We start from the raw sequence: 23,087 nt of genomic DNA, 5'->3' as shown, positions 1-23,087 counted from the left end.
GTGTCTTGTTCTTCACTGCTGCTTCAAGATCTTCTTGAACACTCCCTGGATTCCAGCCCACCCTGCCTGCACTGCACTTGGGGTAGGCACCTTCTGTGCTGTCCCTACCAACCGCAAAGGCCTTTCCTGTCTGCTGGCCACCATTCCTGTTGATTTCAGTGCCCATGAGGCTTTGGTGACTCTACCTCCCTATTCCTTGAACTCCTATCCAAGACTATGTCCTTCACCAACCTCAGCATCCATCTTCCACAGTCTTTCTCTAAACTTCAGAGTTGCCAACAGTCTCTGTCCATTAACTCCATTCTAAGTTACCCATCACCCCATAGTAGCCTGACTCTAAAAGCACCTGACAAATCTCTCCCCATCCCCCATCTATTGGTCCTGCCCAGACTTCTACAACCCATCTTCACCCTGCATGTACTCAATCCTGCCTTATCTATTTTAGCTTTAATGAACCATTAATATAACTACTTTCTTGGAACTTCTGCCAACTTTTTTCAAGGTACAACTGGACATTACCCACACTCTGTCTGTTTACAGTTGCAGTCCCAGGGTTGGATCCACACTGGCTGGTCTGTCTCAAGCTCAATTCAAGGCAACTGCTCCCAGACAACCCTGGAGCATTTCCCCAGCCTATTTACTCCTATAATATGACTGTTATACATCTTTCTTCACTCTCTCTATAAGCTGATAAAAGAATTTCTTATTTCACTGAAATAGAAGTGAACAGAAAGAATTTGCTTCCAAGCCACATGTATCTATCTGTACTACATGGACTCCACCCTCCCATCTGCCCACAGATGGACTGTTTGGGCTCTTGACCAGGTATATCCCTGCACCTGCATGGACTCTGTCCTCCTCTGGTCCATGTATGGACGACTCTGACCTCCTGACCAGATCTCCCCTGCTTGTGGCCTCCCTTCACCACATCAGACACAATGCTATCACTTGTCCTCTCTCCTCTGCCTCAGCAGTTTCTCCTTCTCTCCTGGAACTCTCCACATAAAAACTCGCTGAAGTTTCTTCCACCTTAAAACAAGTAACCTCAACCCTCACAATCCCTTCCAACGCACATCCTTTTTTTTTTTTTTTTTTTTTTTTTTGAGAGAGAGAGAGAGAGAGAGAATTTTTTTTAATATTTATTTTTTAGTTCTCGGCGGACACAACATCTTTGTTGGTATGTGGTGCTGAGGATCGAACCCGGGCCGCACACATGCCAGGCGAGCGCACTACCACTTGAGCCACATCCCCAGCCCCCAACTCACATTCTTAAAGGGAAACTCCTCCAAAGAGTTTTATCCTTGCTGTCTTCAGTTTCTTGCTTTCTATGAGCTCTGGCATCCACAGCACTCTCCTTTGCCTGACCACTCTGTTGAGCAGCTCCACATCCGCATCCTACACACTGAAATCACAGGGTCAGCCCTGGAGCACCTTAGTAGGTCTTCAGTAGTGCTGGAGACATTACTTTTGAAAGTGCATGGCACTGCCTTCACTAAAAAGGCTAATTTCTTTAATAGACTTCCTTTCCTTTCTCTATTACAAACCACCTCCATTCTTTTTTGAAGCCACATCTTCTTCACTTTGGGCATTGTTGGGATTCACCCTCATATAACTGTGACCATCCTGACTTATAACACCCATGAATGCCCCTGAGTAACTCTGATCAGTTTTCTTGCATTTATTCTCAGCATACTATAAATAAACAAAACTATTAGAATGGTATGTGGAGCTACATGACTGGACCCTGGTACCATCAGTGCCAAGAATGTGCCTGATATCTTTGATATAACTGAGATACACCAAGTATCTGTACTTGGATGAAGTCACTTTTGTCCTGAGAACGTTAAAAGCCCCCTTCCTCTGACTCAAATTGCAGAGGTCCACTGGTAATTACTGTCACCCATGGTCACACTTCTGTCAGTAAGCCCTCAATAAAAGGCACTCTGTGCAATCTGGATATGTTTGCCTCTTTCATGGTTTCTTGGGACTGGTTCTTATAACAGGGCCAGGTTTTCTAGGACAGGTATACAGCCTTGTATCTTATATCTTGAAAACAAAATGTCGGGAACAGGCAGGAACTTTCTCACTATGCTTGCTACACTTGTCCCACTGGACTCTGCCTTATCCTTAGCTCTTTCCTTCATTGAGATCTTATTCCACTTTCTGTATTCACTGACCCTCCCCATCATCTCAAATACTATCTCTCCTATTCTCTTTAACCTCTCTAGAGTGAGGTAACCCTGAACTTAAAAAAAGGAATCAGGGTATGATCCCCACCCCTTGTGGCACACTCCTTCAACCCAGGCTCTCCTAAGTAAGCATCTTCTTCATAGTGTATATCCACTTGACCTTTTTATGTTTTTATTAGTGCATTATAGCTATACGTAACAATGGGGTTCATTTTGGCATAATTTTGTATGCACAGAATATAATTTGTTCTATGCATCACTAGTACCTCCTCTCTCCTTCTTTTCCCCTCTTCCACTGTCTACCCCATTAGCTTTCCCTCCATCTATGTATTTTTTATATAAATTAATGCTCTATAGGTATAAATAAAGATGGAGTTCACTGTGGTACATTCACACATGCACACAGCATAATTTGGTTAAACTCCTTCTGTAGTTTCTCTTCATTCTTGTCCCTCCCCCTTCCCCCAACTCCATTCTTCTACTCCATTTATCTCCCTTGAATTTTCATAATGTCTCTCCCTTCCTCCCTGCTTATTTTGGTCTAGTTTCAGCATATGAGGAAAAAAAAATGCAACCCTTGATTTTTTTGCATCTGGCTTACTTCCCTTAATATGATGTCCTCTAGTTCCATCCATTTACCAGCAAATGTCATAATTTCCATCCTTCTTTCTGGCTGAGTAGTATTCCATTGTTTATATATACCACATTTTCAGTATCCATTCATCTGTTGAAGGACACCCAGGTTGTTTCCATAATCTGGCTACAGTGAATTGTGAATAAACATTGATGTGGCTGTGTCCCTATAGTATGCTGATTTTAGATCTTTTGGATATATACCAAGAGGTGGGATAATGTGGTCATATGGTGGTTCTATTCCCAGTTTTTTGAGGCATCTCCATACTGCCTTTCAGGGGGTTGCATTAATTCACAGTCCCACCAGCAATGTATGTATGTACCTTTTCCCCTACATCCTTGCCACCATTTATTATTACTTGTATTCTTAATGACTGTCATTCTAACAAGAGTGAGATGAAATTTGAATGTAGATTTTGATTTGCATTTCCCTGACTACAATGGATGTTGAACATTTTTTCCATATATTTGTTGGTCATTTTTACTTCTTCTTTTGAGGAGTGTGTGTTTAGTTCTTTTGCCCATTTATTGGATTATTTGCTTTTTTGGTGTTGACTTTTTTGAGTTCCTTTTATATTTGGGATATTAATCCCCTATCAGAGGAGTACCTGGCAAAGATTTTCTCCTATTCTGTAGGCTCTCTCTACACTCTTGCTCCCTTTGTTGTGCAGAAGCTTTTTAATTTGAGAGCATCCACTTATTGATTCTTGGTTCTATTTCTTGTGCTTTAGGGGTCTTGTCTTCTTTTGATGTGGAGATAATATCCATGGATCCAACTGTGCTCTTCGTGACCATGTTAACATTCCACAGAAACTCCTTTTCCATAGAACTGTCTACTACTTTTGCTTTTGTCATTTGCTATTGTTTTATTCTTATTTGACAAATAAAGAGTCACAGGGTTGGGACAGGTCCCTATAGGCTGTTCCATGCAACCTACCTGGCCTGCCCAAATTAGCACCTACTATGCTAGTGATAGGTATATTTTTCCACTATGGCTCTCTATATACACACCAACTGTTGTCCCTGAGTCTTGGCTCTCTCATACTTTTTGCATTTTCAGTGTAGAGCTAGCTAATCACTCTCATAATACCCATAAAAGTAATCTGATACAGTCTATATGTACTTTTTTTCTCTTTAGATAAGTTACTTAAGAATAGAATACTTGCCTTTAGTGTTTAAAACAGTACCTGAAGCACTGATCCACAAGAAAGTTTGATAAGCCCAACAACAATTCTCCATTCAGGAAAGCAATCAAGTAAGCTAGTTGTAATGAAATCCATGAATACTCAACTTGAATGAACAATTTCATAAATCAGTTCCAGAATTTAGGACTTCAATAACTTCTTATCAGTATTATAATTCTATTCTGCCAAATTTACTTCCCAAGGAAACAAATTTTTAAAAATTAACATTTGAGATTTACAGGGTTTTAAGAAAGAGAAAAGCTGGGAATAAAGTACTTAAAAAGATATAGTTTAACCTTAAAAGTTTCTTCTTCTTTGATGAGTTTTCTGGAGTCCTGGGAAACTTAGCTATATGCTTCTGGGGTATACACAAGACACTCTCTGTTGATTTCACTCTTGTGTTGAACATGCTGTCCATAACCTGTCTTGCATCAGAACCATATTCCATGTGGTATTTGTGAGGGGATTCTGAATCAATGAATAGGACATTTTCTGAGTCATCTTCTTTGTTGCTATCTGATGAATACTCCAAAATTTCTGCAGAAACTGGCTGGGAAAATTAAGAGAAATGTAATTAAGTATTCTTTAGTCAAGCCCACATTCTTTAGTCAAGCCTATAATTCTATTCCTTTATGATTAAGTTCCTTAAAACAGATTTAAAATATAGTATCTGTAGCTTAGACTGTTTTGACACAAAATCCAACAGTAACCAATATAAAATAGGATTAGGTTATGTCAATTGTAAAACACACATTATCTTATAGAGGCCACCAAAATCAGTATAAATATATTTCTATCTTCTTTTAGCAAACATGTTTAACCCATATAGGCAGTCTCTGAAACTGAACAAATAGAACTACATGAGAGGTTGACTCTAGTCATTGTAATGTGAACACTTAATTAAAAAAAAGAAAAAAAATTCTTGAGGCCCAGAACAGCCAAAGCAATCCTTAGGGAGAAAGGTGATGTAGGAAGCATCACAATACTAGACCTCAAATTATAGTATAGAACTAGAGTAACAAAAACAGGATGGGATTGGCATCAAAATAGGCTAGAAGACCAAAGGATTGAAATAGAAGACACAGAGACAAACATACATAAATACAGTTACCTCATATTAGGCAAAGTCACCATAAACATATTGGAGAAAAGATAGCATCTTCAACAAATGGTGCTGGAAAAACTGGAAATCCATATATAGTGGAATGAAATTGAATCCCTTTCTCTCACACTGCACAAAACTCAAAGTGGATCAAGGATTCTACTCATTAGACCAGAGACCCTGTGCCTGATGAAAGAAAGGCCCAACTCTCAGGTTGGCTTAAAAATTGATTTCCTCACCAAGACTCCTAAAGTAGAACAAGCAGCAAAATCAGAATTCAATAAATGGGATGGCATCAAACTAAAAAGCTTCTTCATAGCAAAGGAAACAATCAAGAATGTGAAAAGAGAGCCTATAGAATAGGAGAAAATCTTTGCCACCTGTACCTCAGACAGAACATTAATTTCCAGGATATACACAGAACTTAAAACCATAACACCAACAAACAAACAAACAAACAAAAACAAATAGCCCAATCAATAAATGGGCAAAGGACCTGAACAGGCACTTCACAGAAGAAGAAATAAATATGGTCAACAAATATATGAAAAAAATGTCCAGCATCTCTAGCAATTAGAGAAATGCAAATTAATACTACACAGAGATTCCATCTCATTCTAATCAGAATGGCAATGGTCAAGAATATAAGAAACAGAACTGGGGTTGTGGCTAAATGGTTGAATGCTTCTCTAGCATGTATGGGGCACTAGGTTCAATTCTCAGCACCATATACAAGTAACAGATAAGTAAATAAATAAATGTCCATCAGCAAGTGTGTGTGTGTGTGTGTGTGTGTGTGTGTGTGTGTGTATAACAAATAACAATAAGTGTTGGTGAGGATGTGAGGGAAAATATTCACTTGCACAACTTCAAATTAGTGCAACCACTCTGGAAAGCAGTAATGGACACTCCTCAGAAAACCTAGAATGGAACCACCATCTGACCCAGTTATACCCTTCCTTGGTTCATACTGAGAGGGACTTAGAAACAGCACATTCAGTGATGCAGCCACATCAATATTATAGCAGCTCAATTCACAATAGCTAAGCTATGGAACCAACATAGATGCCCTTCAACAGAGCGATGGATAAGGAAAATGTGGTATATACACACAATGGAATAATAAATCAGCCACCAAGAAGAATGAAATTAGGACATCTGCCAGTAAATGGTTGGTACTGGAGACGACTGTGCTAAGTGAAATAAGCCAGTCCAGAAAAAAACAAAGATCAAATGTTCTCTCTAACATGTGGAAACTAATATACAATAAGTGGGGGTGGTGGAGAGAAGAGAAGTTCATTGGATTAGACAAAGGGGAATGAAGGAAAGGGAGGGAGGATGGAAATAGGAAAGACAGTAAGACAGCAGAATGGATCAGCTATAACTTTCCCAAGTTCATATAAAATACACAATCCGTGAAATTCCACATCATGTATGATAACAAGAATGAGATCCTAATTAGAATAAGTTATACTCTGTATGTATAATATGTCAAAATACATTTTACTGTCATGTACATCTAAAAAGAATTTTTAAAAATAAAAAACAAAAAATTTGGATTTTAAAATTTAATGTGAATCTAAATAACTTTTATTATAAATCAAATACAAAAAAAATAGTGCATCTTTAATTTTTTACCATTTGATTTCACAAAGCAGTCTGTAAGGGTAAAGATGAGAACCTGACTTTTCTAGCATAATCCAAATAGTTTTCAGAGACTAGTGAGAAATTGCTAGTATCAACAGAAACTTTTTTTTCTTTTTTTCCCCCCTGTATTGGGGATTGAGTCCATTACCATTCTATCTCTAAGCTACATCTCCAGACCTTTTTATTTTACTTTGAGATAGATTTTCACTAAGTTGCCCAGTCTGTCCTTGAACCTGTGATCCTTTGGCCTGCTGAGTAGCTGGGGTAACAGTTGTAGGCTGCCACAATTGGCTAAATAAATACTCTTTAAAAATGAATCACTGTCTCCATTCTCTAAAATGTTTCTTCCTTCTCCTACTCAAATTTCTGACCTTCCATTCTGACCAGCAGACCCCTGCCTGAGCTCAGGACTGCCGCAGATCCACCCACACCAACCTGTGTGGGGACCCAGGTTCTGAGTAGGCCCGCGTCCATCCCACCACTGGCAGACATCTCTGCCAGAGCTCAGGCTCTGGCACAGGACCGCCTCTTCCAACCAACAGACCCCTGCCAGAGCCCAGGCCAGGCCCAAGTCCACCTACAGGGACATATGTGGGACCCAGGCCAGGGTAGGTTCGAGTCCACCACACCCCTGCTCCCAATCTGGGAGCCCAAGCCTAAACCACTTCAATCTTGAGACACTACAGACATCACCATAGCCTACCCCATGCAGTAGCCCCTACCTTTTGACAACAGACAGGGCCTAGAAGCAACTGCATCACAGAGCAGGCATCCCAAATACTGTAAGGCCCACCCTTTCAGGCCCATCTCTGTAAGACGCTGCATCCATCTTGGGGCACCTCCACTATCATCTCAAGTTACCTCGGCTATTGCCACCACCACTTTAGTTGCAGAAGTATACACTGAGGGACACCAGCAGGGTCTGGAAGCCCAACATCAAGGTGAGGTTCAGACAATCTGCATGGATACTACAAGGGTAGAAAGTGTAATATCTCAGATTCTGCACTGCAAGATTGGAAGACACATAGACAACATGAAAAAACAAGGAAGGAAAGTGCCCCAAACAAACCAGGATACTACAATAACAGAACCCATGGACAACAAAGTTGATGAAATGTCAGAGAAGGAGTTCAGAAGGTTCATAATTAAAATGACCTGTGAATTAAAGAATGACCTAAATGAGCAAATACAGGCAAAAATTGATCACTCTAACAAAGAGATAAGAGAGTAAATATACATAGCAAAAGATTACTTCAAGAAAGAGATAGATTCTGAAAAAAAAAACCCACTCAGAAATCCTTGAAATAAAGGAAACAATAAACCAAATAAAATACTCAATAGAAAACACAGCCAACAGATTAGATCACTTGGAAGAAAGAACATCAGATAATGAAGACAAAGTATACAATATGGAAAATAAAATTGATCACACAGTAAAGTTGGTAAGGAACCATGAACGGAATATCTAAGAATTATAGAATAGCATCAAAAGACTAAATGGAAGAGTTATTGGGATAGAGGAAGGCACAGAGTTTCAAACCAAAGGAATGCACAATCTCTTCAATGAGATAATATCAGAAAGTTTCCCAAGCATGAAGAATAACTTGGAAAACCAAATACAAGATGCTTACGGGACAGCAAATGTATAAAATTACACATCTACACCAAGGCACATTACAATGAAAATACCTAGCATATAGAATAAGGATAAAATCTTAAAAAAAAAAAACAATACCTTTATTTTTATTTATTTTTATGTGGTGCTGAGGATCAAACCCAGGGCCTCGCACATGCTAGGCAAGCGCTCTACCACTGAGCCACAACTCCAGCCCCAAGGATAGAATCTTAAAAGCCCTAAGAGAGAGGAAACAGATCACAAATAGAAGGAGACCAATGTATATATCAGAAAAATTTTCAACGCAGACCCTCAAAGCCAGGAGAGATCATGAAACGACATATACCAAGCTCTGAAAGAAAATGGATGCTAACCAAGAATCTTATATCCAGCAAAATTAAGCTTTAGATTTGATGATGAAATAAAAACCTTCTGTGATAAACAAAAGTTAAAAGAATTTACAACTAGAAAGCCTGCACTATAGAATATCCTCAACAAAATATTCCAATAAGAAAAATAATGATGAAAATCAGCAGGGGGAGGTATTATACTAAAGGAACACTAATCAGAAGAGAAACTAAGTTAAACACCAAATAAACAAAAATGTCTGGGAATACAACTCATGTCTCAATAATAACCCCAAATGTTAATGGCCTAACCTCACCAATCAAAAGACAGCATATTGAAAGACAAGCATATTGAAGCACAAAAAAAAAAAAAAAAAAAAAAAAAAGACCCAACAATATGCTGCGTCCAAGACTACCTCCAAGAGATTCATCTCATAGGAAAAGATATCCACAGAGCAATGGTGAAAGGGTGGGAAAAAAAAATCATACCACTCACATGGATTGTAGAAGCAGGGGTTTCCACCCTCATATCAAATAAAGTAGACTTCAAGCTAAAGTTAATCAAAAGGGATAAAGAAGGATACTACATACAGCTCAAGGGAACCATACACCAACAAGACTTAATAATTATAAATATATATGCCCCAAACAATGGAGCATCTATGTTCATCAAACTCTTCTCAAGTTCAAGAGTCAAACAGACAAAAAAACAACAATTCTTAATTGACTTCAACACATCTCTTTCATCACTGGATAGATCTTCCAAACAAAAGCTAAACAAAGAAACTATAGAACTCAATAATACAATCAATAACTTAGACTTAACTAACATCTACAGAATATTTCATCCTTCAACAAGTGAATAAACTTTTTTTCTCAGCAACACATGGATTCTTCTCTAACATAGACCATATATTATGCCACAAATATAAATAGCAAATATAAAAAAGTAGAAATACTAGTTTGCATTCTATCAGATCATAATGGAATGAAATTAGAAATCAATAATAAAATAAAAAATGAAGACTACTCCCACACCTGGAGACTACATAATATGCTACTGAATGAACAATGGGTTGCAAAAGACATCAGGGAGGAGATTAAAAAATTCTTAGAGGTGAATGAGAACACTGATACAATGTATCGAAATCTCTGGGACACTATGGAAGCAGTTCTAAGAGGAAAGCTCATTGCATGGAGTTCATTCCTTAAAAGAAGAAAAAGTCAACAAATAATGACTTAACATTGCATCTCAAAGCCCTAGAAAAAGAACAAATCAACAACAAATGCAGGAGAAGAAAAGAAATAATTAAAATCAGAGATAAAAATCAAGAAAATTGAAAAAAAAAAGGAAACAATTGACAAAACTGACTAAATAACAGTTGGTTCTTTGAAAAAATAAATAAAATTGACAAACCCTTAGCCATGGTAACGAAGAGAAGGAGAGAAAAACTCAAATTGCTAACATACCTGATGAAAAAGGAAATATCACAACAGATACTACAGAAATACATAAGATAATTAGAAATTATTTTGAAAAAATGTACTCCAATAGAAAATATCAAAGGCATCAACAAATTTCTAGAGTCATATGATTTGCCCAAATTGAATCAGGATGATATACACAATTTAAACAGATCAATTTCAAGTGATCAAACAGAAGAGAGCATCAGAAGTCTGTACCAACCAAGAAAAGCCCAGGATTGGATGGATACACAGCTGAGTTCTACAAGACCTTTAAAGAAGAACTAATACCAATACTCAATTTATTTCAGAAAAAAAGATAAAGAGGGAGCACTTCCAAACTCATTCTATGAGGCCAATATCACCCTGATTCCAAAACCAGGCAAAGACATATCAAAAAAAGAAAACTTCAATAAAATACAATTTGGCAAATCAAATGCAAAAACATATCATAAAGATAGTATACCACGATCAAGTGGGGTTCATTCCATGGATGCAAGGATGGTCCAACATATGGAAATCAATAAATGTAATTCATCACATCAATAGACTCAAAGTAAGAACCATATGATCATCTCAATAGACACAGAAAAAGGATTGATCTGTTTAAATTGTGTATATCATCCTTTTTTCAAAGAACCAACTGCTATTTAGTCAGTTTTGTCAATTGTTTCCTTTTTTTTCAATTTTGTTGATTTCATCTCTGATTTTTATTATTTCCTTTCTTGTCCTGCATTTGGTGTTCATTTATTCTTTTTCTAGGGCTTTGAGATGTAACATTAAGTCATTATTTGTTGACTTTTATCCTTCCATATTCTAATTGTCCAGTGTACTGGCAGCCCCACCTATTTTAGTACTATAGCAATCATATATTAAAAGTGAATTGCACTTAGTTGAATGGGTTTCCTGAACCCTATCAACTCATAATTCAAGTATAATCTTCCTTGTGAGGAGCCCCATCTACTTTGATGTATTAATATGAACTGTGTCCCTGGCAATGTAGGAGGCACTTGGGTAAAATGGCAAAGAGGACATGTTTGTGGGTACATATGCACACATGTATGCTGGTTTTAGGGGCAGCTCTAGAGTTTTCGTAATTAACTTACATAAAGGCTTATCACATTTTGCATTTTCTGGGGATTGCACAGTTAAGCAAGTAAGCCCTTTTTAAGAGTCTTTTAAAAAGACATTGTCCATCTGTATACCTCATCAAAAATACTGCTTGCGTGGTTACCTGCTATTAGACACTTTAATAATTTCTAAAAAGGAAGAAGTTCTAAAGCAAATGAAGAGCTTAGTTCCATTACCTTTACACCCTTTGGGTTTGTTTCTAAATCACTATAACTACTGGCTCACCCATTAATTAAGCACCAGGGAATGTTTACTCCAGAAGACAGCTTCTCAATAAATATTAACTATGACCCACCAAAAGAACCAGAGAAGTTTAGACTGCAAATAAAGCTGCTTGCCACTGAGAAACTTTATACATTACTTGAGAAATCCATATTTAAGTAATTTCATCTTTTTGTTCAATTTTTTCTTAAAATAAAGTACTTTGTACTTCATTCTAGAAGTCTATGAGCTTCAACACTATTGCCATCTGTGGCTGGACATGGTAACAGGGGCCATACTGTGCATTCTAGGGTACCGAATAACATCCCTGGCTAGATGGCCCACCCACTAGGTGACAGTAGCACCATACCCACCAGTCATGACAATCAAATATTTCTCCAGATACTTTTGCCAAAATAAGTCAACAAAAAAACAACCACAGGCAGACTATGCTGGGGACTTACATGCAAATGTGAAGAGGATTCATAGCACTCCATGGGGATGAGGGAGGTCACACACAAACAGTTATAAAAACACTGTGGTAGCAGTATTGCAATAGAGGTATGAATTGAACTCCAATAATGTAGAAGAGGAACAAAGTCGGGTGGGGAACAAAGACAAGGGGAGTAAAGAGATTAGGTAAAGCATCAGAAAGTTTTGTTTCCCAGGATCTGCCACCTGAAGTGGAATGTTAATAAGTGGAAGTTAAGAAGGCAGGGAAAGAAAGAAGTACATCCCCTGGAGAAAAAACAGTGTGAACAGGGAGAACAGAAGACATGCAGGAAAATCTGCAAGAACTGTTAAGAGATGAGGCTGCAGAATGGCCTTTGAAAACCCAAAACAGTATCTGCTTTCCTCTGAAGCAGAGGGGTGCCAATGGCAGGTCTAAAAGGACTAACAACATCATCATGTTAGCAGATGCTAACATGGAAAATGATTATCAGACAATAATACAAATAGGAACCATGCCAGCAGGTTGGGAATGCAGGAAGCTAAAAGGCTCTTCCATAATCAGACCCAAACACAAAAAGGCTATGAATAGTAGTAGAAACAGAGAGAGGCAGATTTGAAGGAAATCAATACAACCACTCTTGTTAGGAATGAGAATGAGTGTTAAGTCTAGGAAGACCCCAGGCATCCAGTTTGGGCAGTAATTAAGGGAGATATGCACCTAGAAAGAAAATTTGGGAAATACATGTGGAGGGTGAGTTGTTAACACTGAATTTGGTTTTCATGTGTTAATGTTGTGATACCTGTGGAATGGCTGGAGCAAAACTGACCAACAGGCAGCTGCTCTGCGTGTCAGAAGTTTTAAGAATTGTGTGGTATGGAGATAAAGTTCTAGGAATGATAAGAATAAAAACAAAATGTGAAGGCAGAAAAGTTGCAGAAGGTTGTCCATGGAAGTAAGAAGAGAAAGGCCAGGTTGGAACCTTGGGAATATCATCAATACCTAAGCTGTCTTCAGGTAGAGAGAGATAAAGGTGGCTTTGATTTGACAAAAGGGAGTTATACAGATATAAGAAATCTATGGACCTTGGTAAAATATGCTTTGAAGGACAAATGGGAGATGAGGTGAAAATTGTAGATCTGATAATTCTTTTAGGAAGCTTAAACATACACATTTTATTTCCTTTCACAGAAAAAAATGACATACAAAGACATATTTGCTCAGCAACACACAATTGACATGACAATATTGAAGTTCAAGTCATGAAAACCATGAAGTCCAAATAAATTTCCTCAGAGAAGAATTTAATAGCACTATACTGAAAGATAAGTCCACCAGCAGTGTTTGAAATCTATGACACATAGTTAGCATCACTGAGTATTTTTAAATGTATACATTTTTATCAATCTGATGGATATGAAATGGTATTTCTCTTTTGTTTATATATGCATGTCCCTGATCATTAATAGTGTTAAACATCTTTGCATTTGTGTACTGCTTTGTATTTCTTCAGTGAATATCCTTTACCCATTTGTCTCTTAGGAGAGTCAATTAATTTTTTTTTAATCACCAGGATCTGTGTGCTACATAGAGAATATTGCTAGAAAATTATTATTAAAACTTAACCATGAGAGAGGAAGAATGCAGTATATACACTGACATTTTTTCTAGTACTTTAGGAAAATTCTTTCCACCAATATATTCTTCTTCTTCTTCTTTTTAATATTTTGAAGTTGTTGATGGGCCTTCTTTCTTTCTTTATTTATTTATTTGTGTGTGGTGCCAAGAACGAACCCAGTGCCTCATGCATGCCAGGCAAGTGCGCTACCACTTAGCCACAACCCCAGTCCCTATATTATTATTCTTGATAGGTTGCCTACTGCTATACAGCAACCCAAAGCACTTGGATAAATTTTGGTTGGAAATTTTATTCTTTACAAAAATTGTTAATAAGAAATGAATCACCTTGTATAGATCATTAATTTCCAGTACCAAAGATTTAAAAAAAAAAATTAAAGCTCTTATACTTTCCATCTTTGTCCCTGCTAGCTTTGTAAGGCGAACCAAGTAATCTTAAAACTTTCATAAAGAATTATCTTTCATCTATCTACCTACCTAGGGATCAAACTCAGAGGTACTCTTTACCACTGAGCTACATCTCCAGCCCTTTTTCTTTTTTATTTTGAGACAGGGTCTTACTAAATTGCCCAGACTGGGCTTGTATCTGTGATCTTCCTGCCTTAGCCTCTCAAGCAGCCAGGACTACAGTCATGTCACACTGCTCCTGGCTTATTTTCTTCATTTTTAAAAAGTCCAGTTGTAGCACTAATATAGAAGTATAAATAAGGATCTTTTATAACAGAAAAACAACTGCAGTGTTCACCAAGCAAAAAGTGAATATATAGCTCTTGTCATAATTTGCTAATATTTAAAATATAATAACATTATTACATGAGGTTCTTTTTTACTGATACAAGTAACTTTGGAATGGTGAATATATTAATGAAGTAACATTAAAATTACTTAATATTGATAATTAGGGTTAACACTAACAATAAATTCAATTAACATTAATTAATAATTAATATCAGCTATAAATTAACATTGATGGTTCATATTAATTACAAAGAGCATAATTGACAAGGCTAAAATATGAGCAAGAAGCAGTTCCTGTGAAACCTATTACTAAAGGCAACCACTTGGTCCTGTTTCCATGACAACCTGTCTTTGGTGCAAGTCACAATTTACCAAAACCATAAAGTGTTCAATATTGACCTAGTTTCTAGTTGGTTGTGAAAGACATCTAGTACAACTTACTTCTGACTCCTCTTTTCAGACAACCAGTCAACTTATTCACACAGGGGCAGCCTTGAACCTCCAGGTGGCCAGAGGGCCTCCCAATCTCAGCAACTGTGTGCCTACTCTCAGATCACTTTCAGGAGTCAGGGTTGCATCCCTTCATGTACACTACTGTCCAAAACTGAGCCAATAAGATTCTGTTTTTTCCAGTTTTAATTCAAAATAGAGTATGGGAAGTGGAAGCTAAACTATAAAAGATTATAAGCTACTGGTGGGAAGGTTTAGAGGGCTGCCTTAAGGCTTAGTTTATTTGACTTAGGATAGAGACCATTGTTCCAGTAAGTTTCTTTTAAAACAAGCATGAGAGCAACTATGAACAGAGCAGGGAGGAAGAGTAGGAAGAAAAGATTAACATTAAACAGAGACATGAGATGGGAGGGAAAGGAAGAGAAAAGGGAAATTGCATGGAAATGAAGGGAGACCCTCACTGCTATACAAAATTACATATAAGAGGTTGTGAGGGGAATGGGAAAATAAACAAGGAGAGAAATGAATTACAGTAGATGGGGTAGAGAGAGAAGTTGGGAGGGGAGGGGAGGGGGGATAGTAGGGGATAGGAAAGGTAGCAGAATACAACAATTACTAATAGGGCATTATGTAAAATTGTGGATGTGTAACTGACGTGATTCTGCAATCTGCATTTGGGGTAAAATTGGGGGTTCATAACCCACTTCAATCTAATGTATGAAATATGATATGTCAAGAGCTTTGTAACGTTGTGAACAACCAATAAAAAAAAAATAAAACAAGCAGGCTAACTATCTGTTACATATCCCCACATACAGAAAATATTCTCTTAAACAAATATTTATTCAGTACACATCATGTGTAAGGTATTATGCAAGAGAGTAAATTAATAAGATACAGTTCCATAAAAAGCTTGAAGAAAAATAAAGAATATATGAATGGCTCATATGAAGTATTCCAAAGTGATAAACAATGGAGTCCTTATTCTGGCTGATCTGAACCAGTAGATACTCTGGAAAAGATAATATATATACTGGGCTCAGTATTCCATAATTCTTTGATGTAGATGCAAAAGGAGAGAAGAAAGCAGATCAGGCTGAAAAGGACAACGAATATTAGTGGCATATAAACAAGTTCAGAGAAATTAAAGTTGAGAATCCATGTTGAGAAGTAAGTCACACCACTTGCTCCTCTGAAAGGGGATTAATTCCCAAATATAAAAGGAACTCAAAAAAGTCAACACCAAAAAAAGCAAATAACCCAATAAATGGGCAAAAGAACTAAACACACATACCTCAAAAGAAGAAGTAAAAATGACCAACAAATATATGAAAAAAATGTTCAATATCCATTGTATTCAGGGAAATGAAAATCAAAATCTACATTCAAATTTCATCTCACTCTTGTTAGAATGACAGTCATCAAGAATACAAGTAATTCTTGTATTCTTGTAAGGGACACAGCCACATCAATATTTATTCACAATTCACAATAGCCAGATTATGGATGTCCTTCAACAGAAGAATATGGATACTGAAAATGTGATATATATATATATACACATACACATACACACACACACACACACACACACACACACACACACAATGGAATACTACTCAGCCATAAAGAAGAATGGAAATTATGTCATTTGCTGGTAAATGGATGGAACTAGAGGACATCATATTAAGGGAAGTAAGCCAGATGCAGAAAGTCAAGGGTTGAATGTTTTCTCTGATAGATGGAAGCTAGTCTAAAATTGGTGGGGGGAGAAAGACAGGGAAAATAAATGGGGGAATGCTATCAAAATAAAAGAATGATCGGGGAACAGAAGAATGGGATTGAGAAGAAAGGGAGAGGGATGGGATAAGGGAAAAACAGTGAAATAACTCTGACCTAACGTTCCAATGTACAAATATAAATATACTACAGTGAGTTTCACCATCAGGTGTATCCACCAGACATCTATTTTTGAGAAAGGAAATAGGGGGAGGAAGAAGGGGAAAGGTAAATGTAACTTCTGGGGATTAAGTGGAGCAAACTATGCTCCATGAATTCATAATTATGTCAAATCCTAAATTTTTATATAACTATTATGAACCAATAAAAAATGTTAAAAGGCAAAAATAATAAAAACAACATAATGGTACAAACTGAGCAAGAACAGGCTGTGGATCATCTTGACTGTCAAATTTAAGAGTTTAGAAATCCTCTGCAGAAAACTGAGGATGATTTTTCTTACGAAATAATGATTTTGGATTATTTCTGAACAGGCAAGGAAGATGAACTCTGGAGGTACTTTGAGAAGATTGTTTTGGAGGCTGCACACAGAAGGGATTTGACTACGGAAAATGGTAATATAGAGAAAACCCATAGGAATTTACTGCAAATATCTGTGCAGACTCCTTCTCTCCATTTCAGAGTTGTCCATCTGTTTTCAGATGAGTTAACCCACAGATTCACAAATACTTCAATTTGAAAAGCTCAAAATTAAATTTTAATATATTCCTCAAAATTAGTTGTTGATCTCAGTATCCCTGTTACCAGTATGCAATACCACATTCCACCCAGGTGCTCAAATCAGAAATCCATAAATCATTAATTCATCAGTTAAGTTCTAAAACCAGACCAAACGCATCCTTCTCTGTATCCTGTCCACCACAGTTAGTTATACTTCCATGCTGGACTCTGCTTCACTCCTGTGCATCCCACCTTTGATCCATCATCCCCACCACAATCAAAATAACTTCTTACTGTAAATAAATCATTACACTCTCCTTCAGATTCCATAAATGACTGTCAGGGACACTTGGAATACTATTCAAATTTCTGACAATGGTTTACAAGGCCTTGCATGGCTTCCTCCAGACTCTACTTGTGGGACTGTCAACCCTGAGGGCTGTTCTCTAGAATCTCTGACCTGCTATCAGGTTTCACACCATGTTCTTTATTGCTTAATGGGCATCATGTCTCTTCTTGCACTATAATATGCTTCGTCATTCACACCCTGAGTGCCTCTCCTGAGTCCTTCTTGCGTTCCAAGGATTCAACCTATCTATATATTCCCTCATCAGAAAGAATACAGCAAAAATTGGTGAATGAGTGGTCTGGGCTATAGCAGCAAACTCATATACATCATTCTACTTCCTCCTTATTTTCTGGAGCAACAAGGCTTCCTTCAACTAAAGTAAAATAAAACAATAATAACAATATCATCATCATCGTAATCAAGTTCTTCTCCTTGCCTTTCCAGTTTTAAAGGACGTATGCATGTATTAATTCACTTGTTCCTTATAATAGCTCAGTGAAAAATAGTGATGGAAAACTACTTTTGATGTCTCAATGTCAATAAAATGTGCTGGGAAATGTCAACCTGTGGAAATGAGGAAACACAGGGGACAGTTCCATGACCTGCTCAAACTCCCACAGAAATCACATAATGCAGCAGGGACAAGCCCACTTCTCCCCAGGCCCAAATCCAGCCTTCCAAAATAGCATCCCACCTCCCCATGCTGCAGATAGCTGACATCCTCACCAAACTTCAAGACAATTCAGTAACTATAAGTCTTAGGTCCAGAAAAAAATTAATATATGGGTATATATGAAATACATGACAACTTGCTTAATCTAAGCAGAATCACCCCACTATGTTTAAAGGATGTCCCTCTAGCTTTTTTGTTTATTCAAGCAAGAATATTTTTAAAAAAGAAAATAAAAGGCAACAACTTCTATGAGAAAATACACTGTAAAGCTACTGCAATTAAAAGCCTGGTACTAACTCAGAAATAGACAAATCATTGAAATTTCAGAAACAGATAAAAATACAAATAAGATATACACACAAAAAAATACCAATAAAGAGTGGGTCAAAAAATAGACTTAAAAGACAACTGGCTATCTACCTGGAGAAAAACAAACAAACAAACAAAAAAAAAACAATAATAACAATATCATCATCATTATTATCATCAAAGAAAACAATAATTAATATGGCCTATAAGTAGAATCTATAGATTGAAAGCATCACATTTTTAATTTTGACACATATTGTTAAACCTCTCTGTTTATACTAAAATAACCTCCCAAAGTAGCAAAATGTGAAAATAGTTTTGACAAAGAGATAAAATAGGAACATATTTCAAAATTATTCTAAAATAGCAAAAAAGGTCTTTCTAGTAAGACATAAAACACAAAAAGGTCCATAAAAAATGAATAACTACATAAAAATTTAAAACTTGTATACAAAAGCTTACCTAAATAACTACATAAAAATTTAAAACTTGTATACAAAACCTTACCTGACTGGAAACAAATCAAAAGATGAACAAACTGGTTTTAAAACACTATACATGGAGCGGTGGCACATGCCTGTAATCTCAGTGGCTGGGGAGGCTGAGGAAGGAGAGTCAAGTGTTCAAAGCCAGCCTTAGCAACTTAGCAAGGCCCTAAGAAACTTAATGAGACTCTGTCTCTAAACAAAATACAAAAAAGGGGTGGGGATGTGGCTCAGTGGTTAAGTGCCCCTGGGTTCAATCCTCAGTATCAAACAAAACAGAACAAAACACCACTATATACATACAAATAAAATGAAAAAAATCTGCTATGATTAACAAGCAGCTAGTTTTGTTTAACATAATCAAAAACTCCAATGAATCAATTAGAAAAGGTAAGCAACCCCATGGAAAAATGAGCAAAGGATGCAAACTGGCATTCAAAGGAAATCACACACAAGTGACCATCAAGGAGATGCATGACTTGAATGGCTACTAAGGCACAGAATAAATCGCTGTGACCATACTGGGACACTAATAATAATGTGTGTCAAAATTAAAAATGTGGTACTTTCAATCTATAGATTCCACTTACAGGCCATATTAATTCAATTACATACACACATCATAACCTAGTTTGTAGGGCAAAAAAAGGGGGAGAGTGTTCTCTGGTGAGGCTGTGTTCTTACACTGACTGTATAAAAAGAGCAGACAGAGCAAATCTACCTCATTTGAGGCCTTATATGCCTGTTCTGAATTATGTACGGGGAGAAATGGAGTTGAAGGGGGTGAAAAGCAAACTAGAATTGTCCACTAATCAAGGACTAGTTGTGGTATTACATAAGAAAACATGAAATAACACTAAAAAGAACATTTGTAGATCCATAAACCATGATAAGGATACAGAAAATCACAAAAGCTAAGCATATAGGTAAGACCTTAAGGTACAATCAAACAAAAATATATAGAGGCACACACATACAAATGCTCTTATCTTCACAGAATGTTCTTGAAGACTACACAAGAAACAACTATGGTTACTTTTGGGTGCAGTGATGTTTATTTCTCCCTTTAACCACTGTTCTAAGTGGAATTTTTCCCATGGATATGTGTTAATTTGTTATTAAAAATATCTAAAATTTAGTAAATTTAAAGTGGGGAGGTATAAAAGCTGTCTAGAGGATCGAGACATTCATTTCCCAAAGACATTTAACATTTAACAAGGCATGGAGGCGAACAACTGTAGGGCTTAGGAGGCTGAGGCAGGAAGACTGCAATTTCAAAGCCATCCTCAGCAACATAGTGAAGCCCTAAGCAACTGAGCTAGATCCTGTCTCAAACTAAAAAATAAAAAGGGGCTGGGAATGTGGCTCAGATGTTAAGCTCCCCTATTTCAATCCTTGCTACCAAAAACCAAAAGCCAACCAAACAAACAAAACACAAAACAAAATGAGGGGAGGAGAAACAACAAAAAATAGAGCGAGAGTCTAACAGAAAGCTACACTAATATGAGAGCCACATTATTCTGAGCTAAGTAACTAGGGATATCTGTTGTCATTGCAAAATCAGCAGAATAAGAAATACTGAAACATTTCTTTGCTGGTACTATGGATGGAATCCAGGTGTGATTTACATTGTGGTATATCCCCAGTCCTTTGTTCGGAGATTTTCCTGTCTCAGCCTCTCCAGTCTCTGGGATTACAGGAATGTGACACCATACCTGGCCAGAAACATTTCTTAAATCGTCTAGATTAAACACAAACATTAACATTCATGAGTCACCAATGCAATGTTTTAGTAAACAGTCTAGACTCAATGGGCTTCAGTTCTAGGCAGATGCTGCTAATTGAAATAGAGTACATATTCAGGAGCAAAGAAAAGGGGAAAGAAGATACTACTGAGCATTTCAAATGATCACATGACCAGCAGAGACAGAACTCCTGGCCAGAATATGGAAATAGCTTTCTTGGCAAAGGCCACTAAAGAAGAAGTAGGAGCCCCTCATGTTGCGCCATGAGGAACTACCCCAACCCACTAAGCAGTGGTGCCTAATGCCCTGATGGTTAAGGTGCATTTCTATGACTGTGGTCTCATCACAAACTTCCACAGGATGTGACTCCATTAAGAGTCACAAGAACTCTGACTTCCATTCCTTTTGGGGATCCTTTGGTATTCTATAATTCTGTGCTACCAAGATGATAAAAAAAATTCTCATCTTGAGGATAATGTATGCAACTTTATGGGAAGGGGGCAAGGATAGAACGAGTAAGACATGCATATAGTTCTGTGAGCTGACAGAAAAACCAGTAATACAAAAATCCTACAATTTTCTAAACAGATGGATAATAAGCAATATCACTCTTTTTTAAAAAAAAAAACTAAAATTAAAAACTTTTAAATAATTACCATAAACTTTAAATTTAAAAGTTAGTAATTTAATAGAATGTTTCATGCAATTCATCTGATACTCTTTAAGCTATCTATAATTATAGATAATGGTATCTACATTTTTTTTCATAAAATGTTCAGAAAAGATTCTGGTAAGTGATTGCCCTAAATACTTGAAGTACCCAAAGTAAAGTGTCCCAATTCCTGTAAAGCGAATCTTCATGTACATCCATGTATGAAAGTCTACAATGCTTTCTGGATGAACAAAATTAGAAAGAAGTTTGAGTCTAACTGCAAGATCAAAGAGTGCCTCAGTAGTAAAGCTGCCTCAATGACAAATCAAACAAATAAGTCAGATGAAACACTGCTTTTTAATATTCAGAAATTAAAGGTTTTAATTCTAAACTTTATAGGACGGTCACACCAGGAACAACAGTGGAATACACCAATATGTAATCATCTCTTTATTTTTTCATTGACACCTGTGTAGCCAAATGCTGTAGAAATAAGAGAGGAGGATAGCGACTAAACTAAAATTTCTCTTCGATATAACCCATTATAGTACAGAAAACTGCTCACTCGATTCATGTTTCATGCAAAAAAACAAAGTCTTGAGTCTTTGGTTTCAGCTAATACAAAAGGTGTGCTGAGCTGCCTCTATGAAGACCCCTTGTCAAGCGTCCAGTGTTGTGTGGGTAGGTGCTGGCCGTGCCCCGACTTGAAGGCTAGGTGTGCTCCCCCATGCCATATCCTGTCAGGTGCTAGTCTCTGCTCTCTGAGGCCCTGCATCCAATTACTGACCAGGCCCAGACCTGTCCTTGTAGGATCTTATGAGATCACAACTTATGCTAAGTTCACACAATCTATCCTGGGTTCAGCTTCCCTTTCTTAAAGTCACACTATAAATGAGAACAGTCAGTAGCGTCAGGAGGAAAGAACAGAATAATAAGGCCCTAACTCCTTAAAAGCTTTTCATTCCCATACAAACCACTATTTTTTAAAGACGTTGGACAGTGGGGAACAAGAAAAATGCTGCTGAGTATATGCCATGGCAATTGAATCACCAAAACGAAGACTGTCTTAAAACTTGAGGGGAATGGAAAATAACTGGTAGCTCATATACCAAAAAAATCTAGTTATCAGAAAATGGGATTTATTTGTTTAACAAATTAATTAAGTGCCTGCCGTGTATCAAGAACCCTCCAACAGCTATGGCAAGGGGACCAAAGGCCTTATTTATATGGTCCTTATATTCTAGTAGAATCACAAAAAAACATACCCCTTTAATGAAGGCTGTTCTCTTACTCTTTATCAAGAACTTAACTGGTTGTGTGAAAAGGGAAAGCAAATAAACAAAACTGTAGCCTATACCAGACTCCCAGCTGCTAACAGAATTATATGTTCTTCTGGGATTAAAATTAATAAAAGAAACACTATGGCAGACAATAGAAAGGCTTAAACTGATAAGAGATGTATTTTCATTGTTTATATGGTGTGCTTTTTGTGACTGAAACTTTATCCATGAAAATCAGAACCAGTGAGAGGGAAAACAAAAGCTATAGATTTTCTCACACATTCAAGGGGAAGAAAAAAAAAAAAAAAACTTTTCTGAGGTAAACTGGTTTAACAAGCTACACC

General features: G+C 37.0%; 1 protein-coding gene across 2 annotated transcripts in view; it reads right to left on the bottom strand.

Annotated features, from left to right (window-relative positions):
- The window catches only part of SPIDR (scaffold protein involved in DNA repair), a 423,741-nt gene that overhangs the window by 272,982 nt on the left and 127,672 nt on the right, over positions 1–23,087 (bottom strand). For both annotated transcript variants that reach the window (XM_081265658.1, XM_081265659.1), the window contains one exon: positions 4,303–4,556. In XM_081265658.1, the coding sequence (XP_081121784.1) occupies positions 4,303–4,556 (254 nt within the window). The remainder of the gene's footprint in view (positions 1–4,302; positions 4,557–23,087) is intronic.

This window comes from Spermophilus citellus, assembly GCF_964194105.1.
Source record: "Spermophilus citellus genome assembly, chromosome: 14".
Classification (NCBI taxonomy): Eukaryota; Metazoa; Chordata; class Mammalia; order Rodentia; family Sciuridae; genus Spermophilus; species Spermophilus citellus.
The sequence above is the reverse complement of the archived record's forward strand: the minus strand, read 5'-3'. Positions and strand labels throughout refer to the sequence as shown.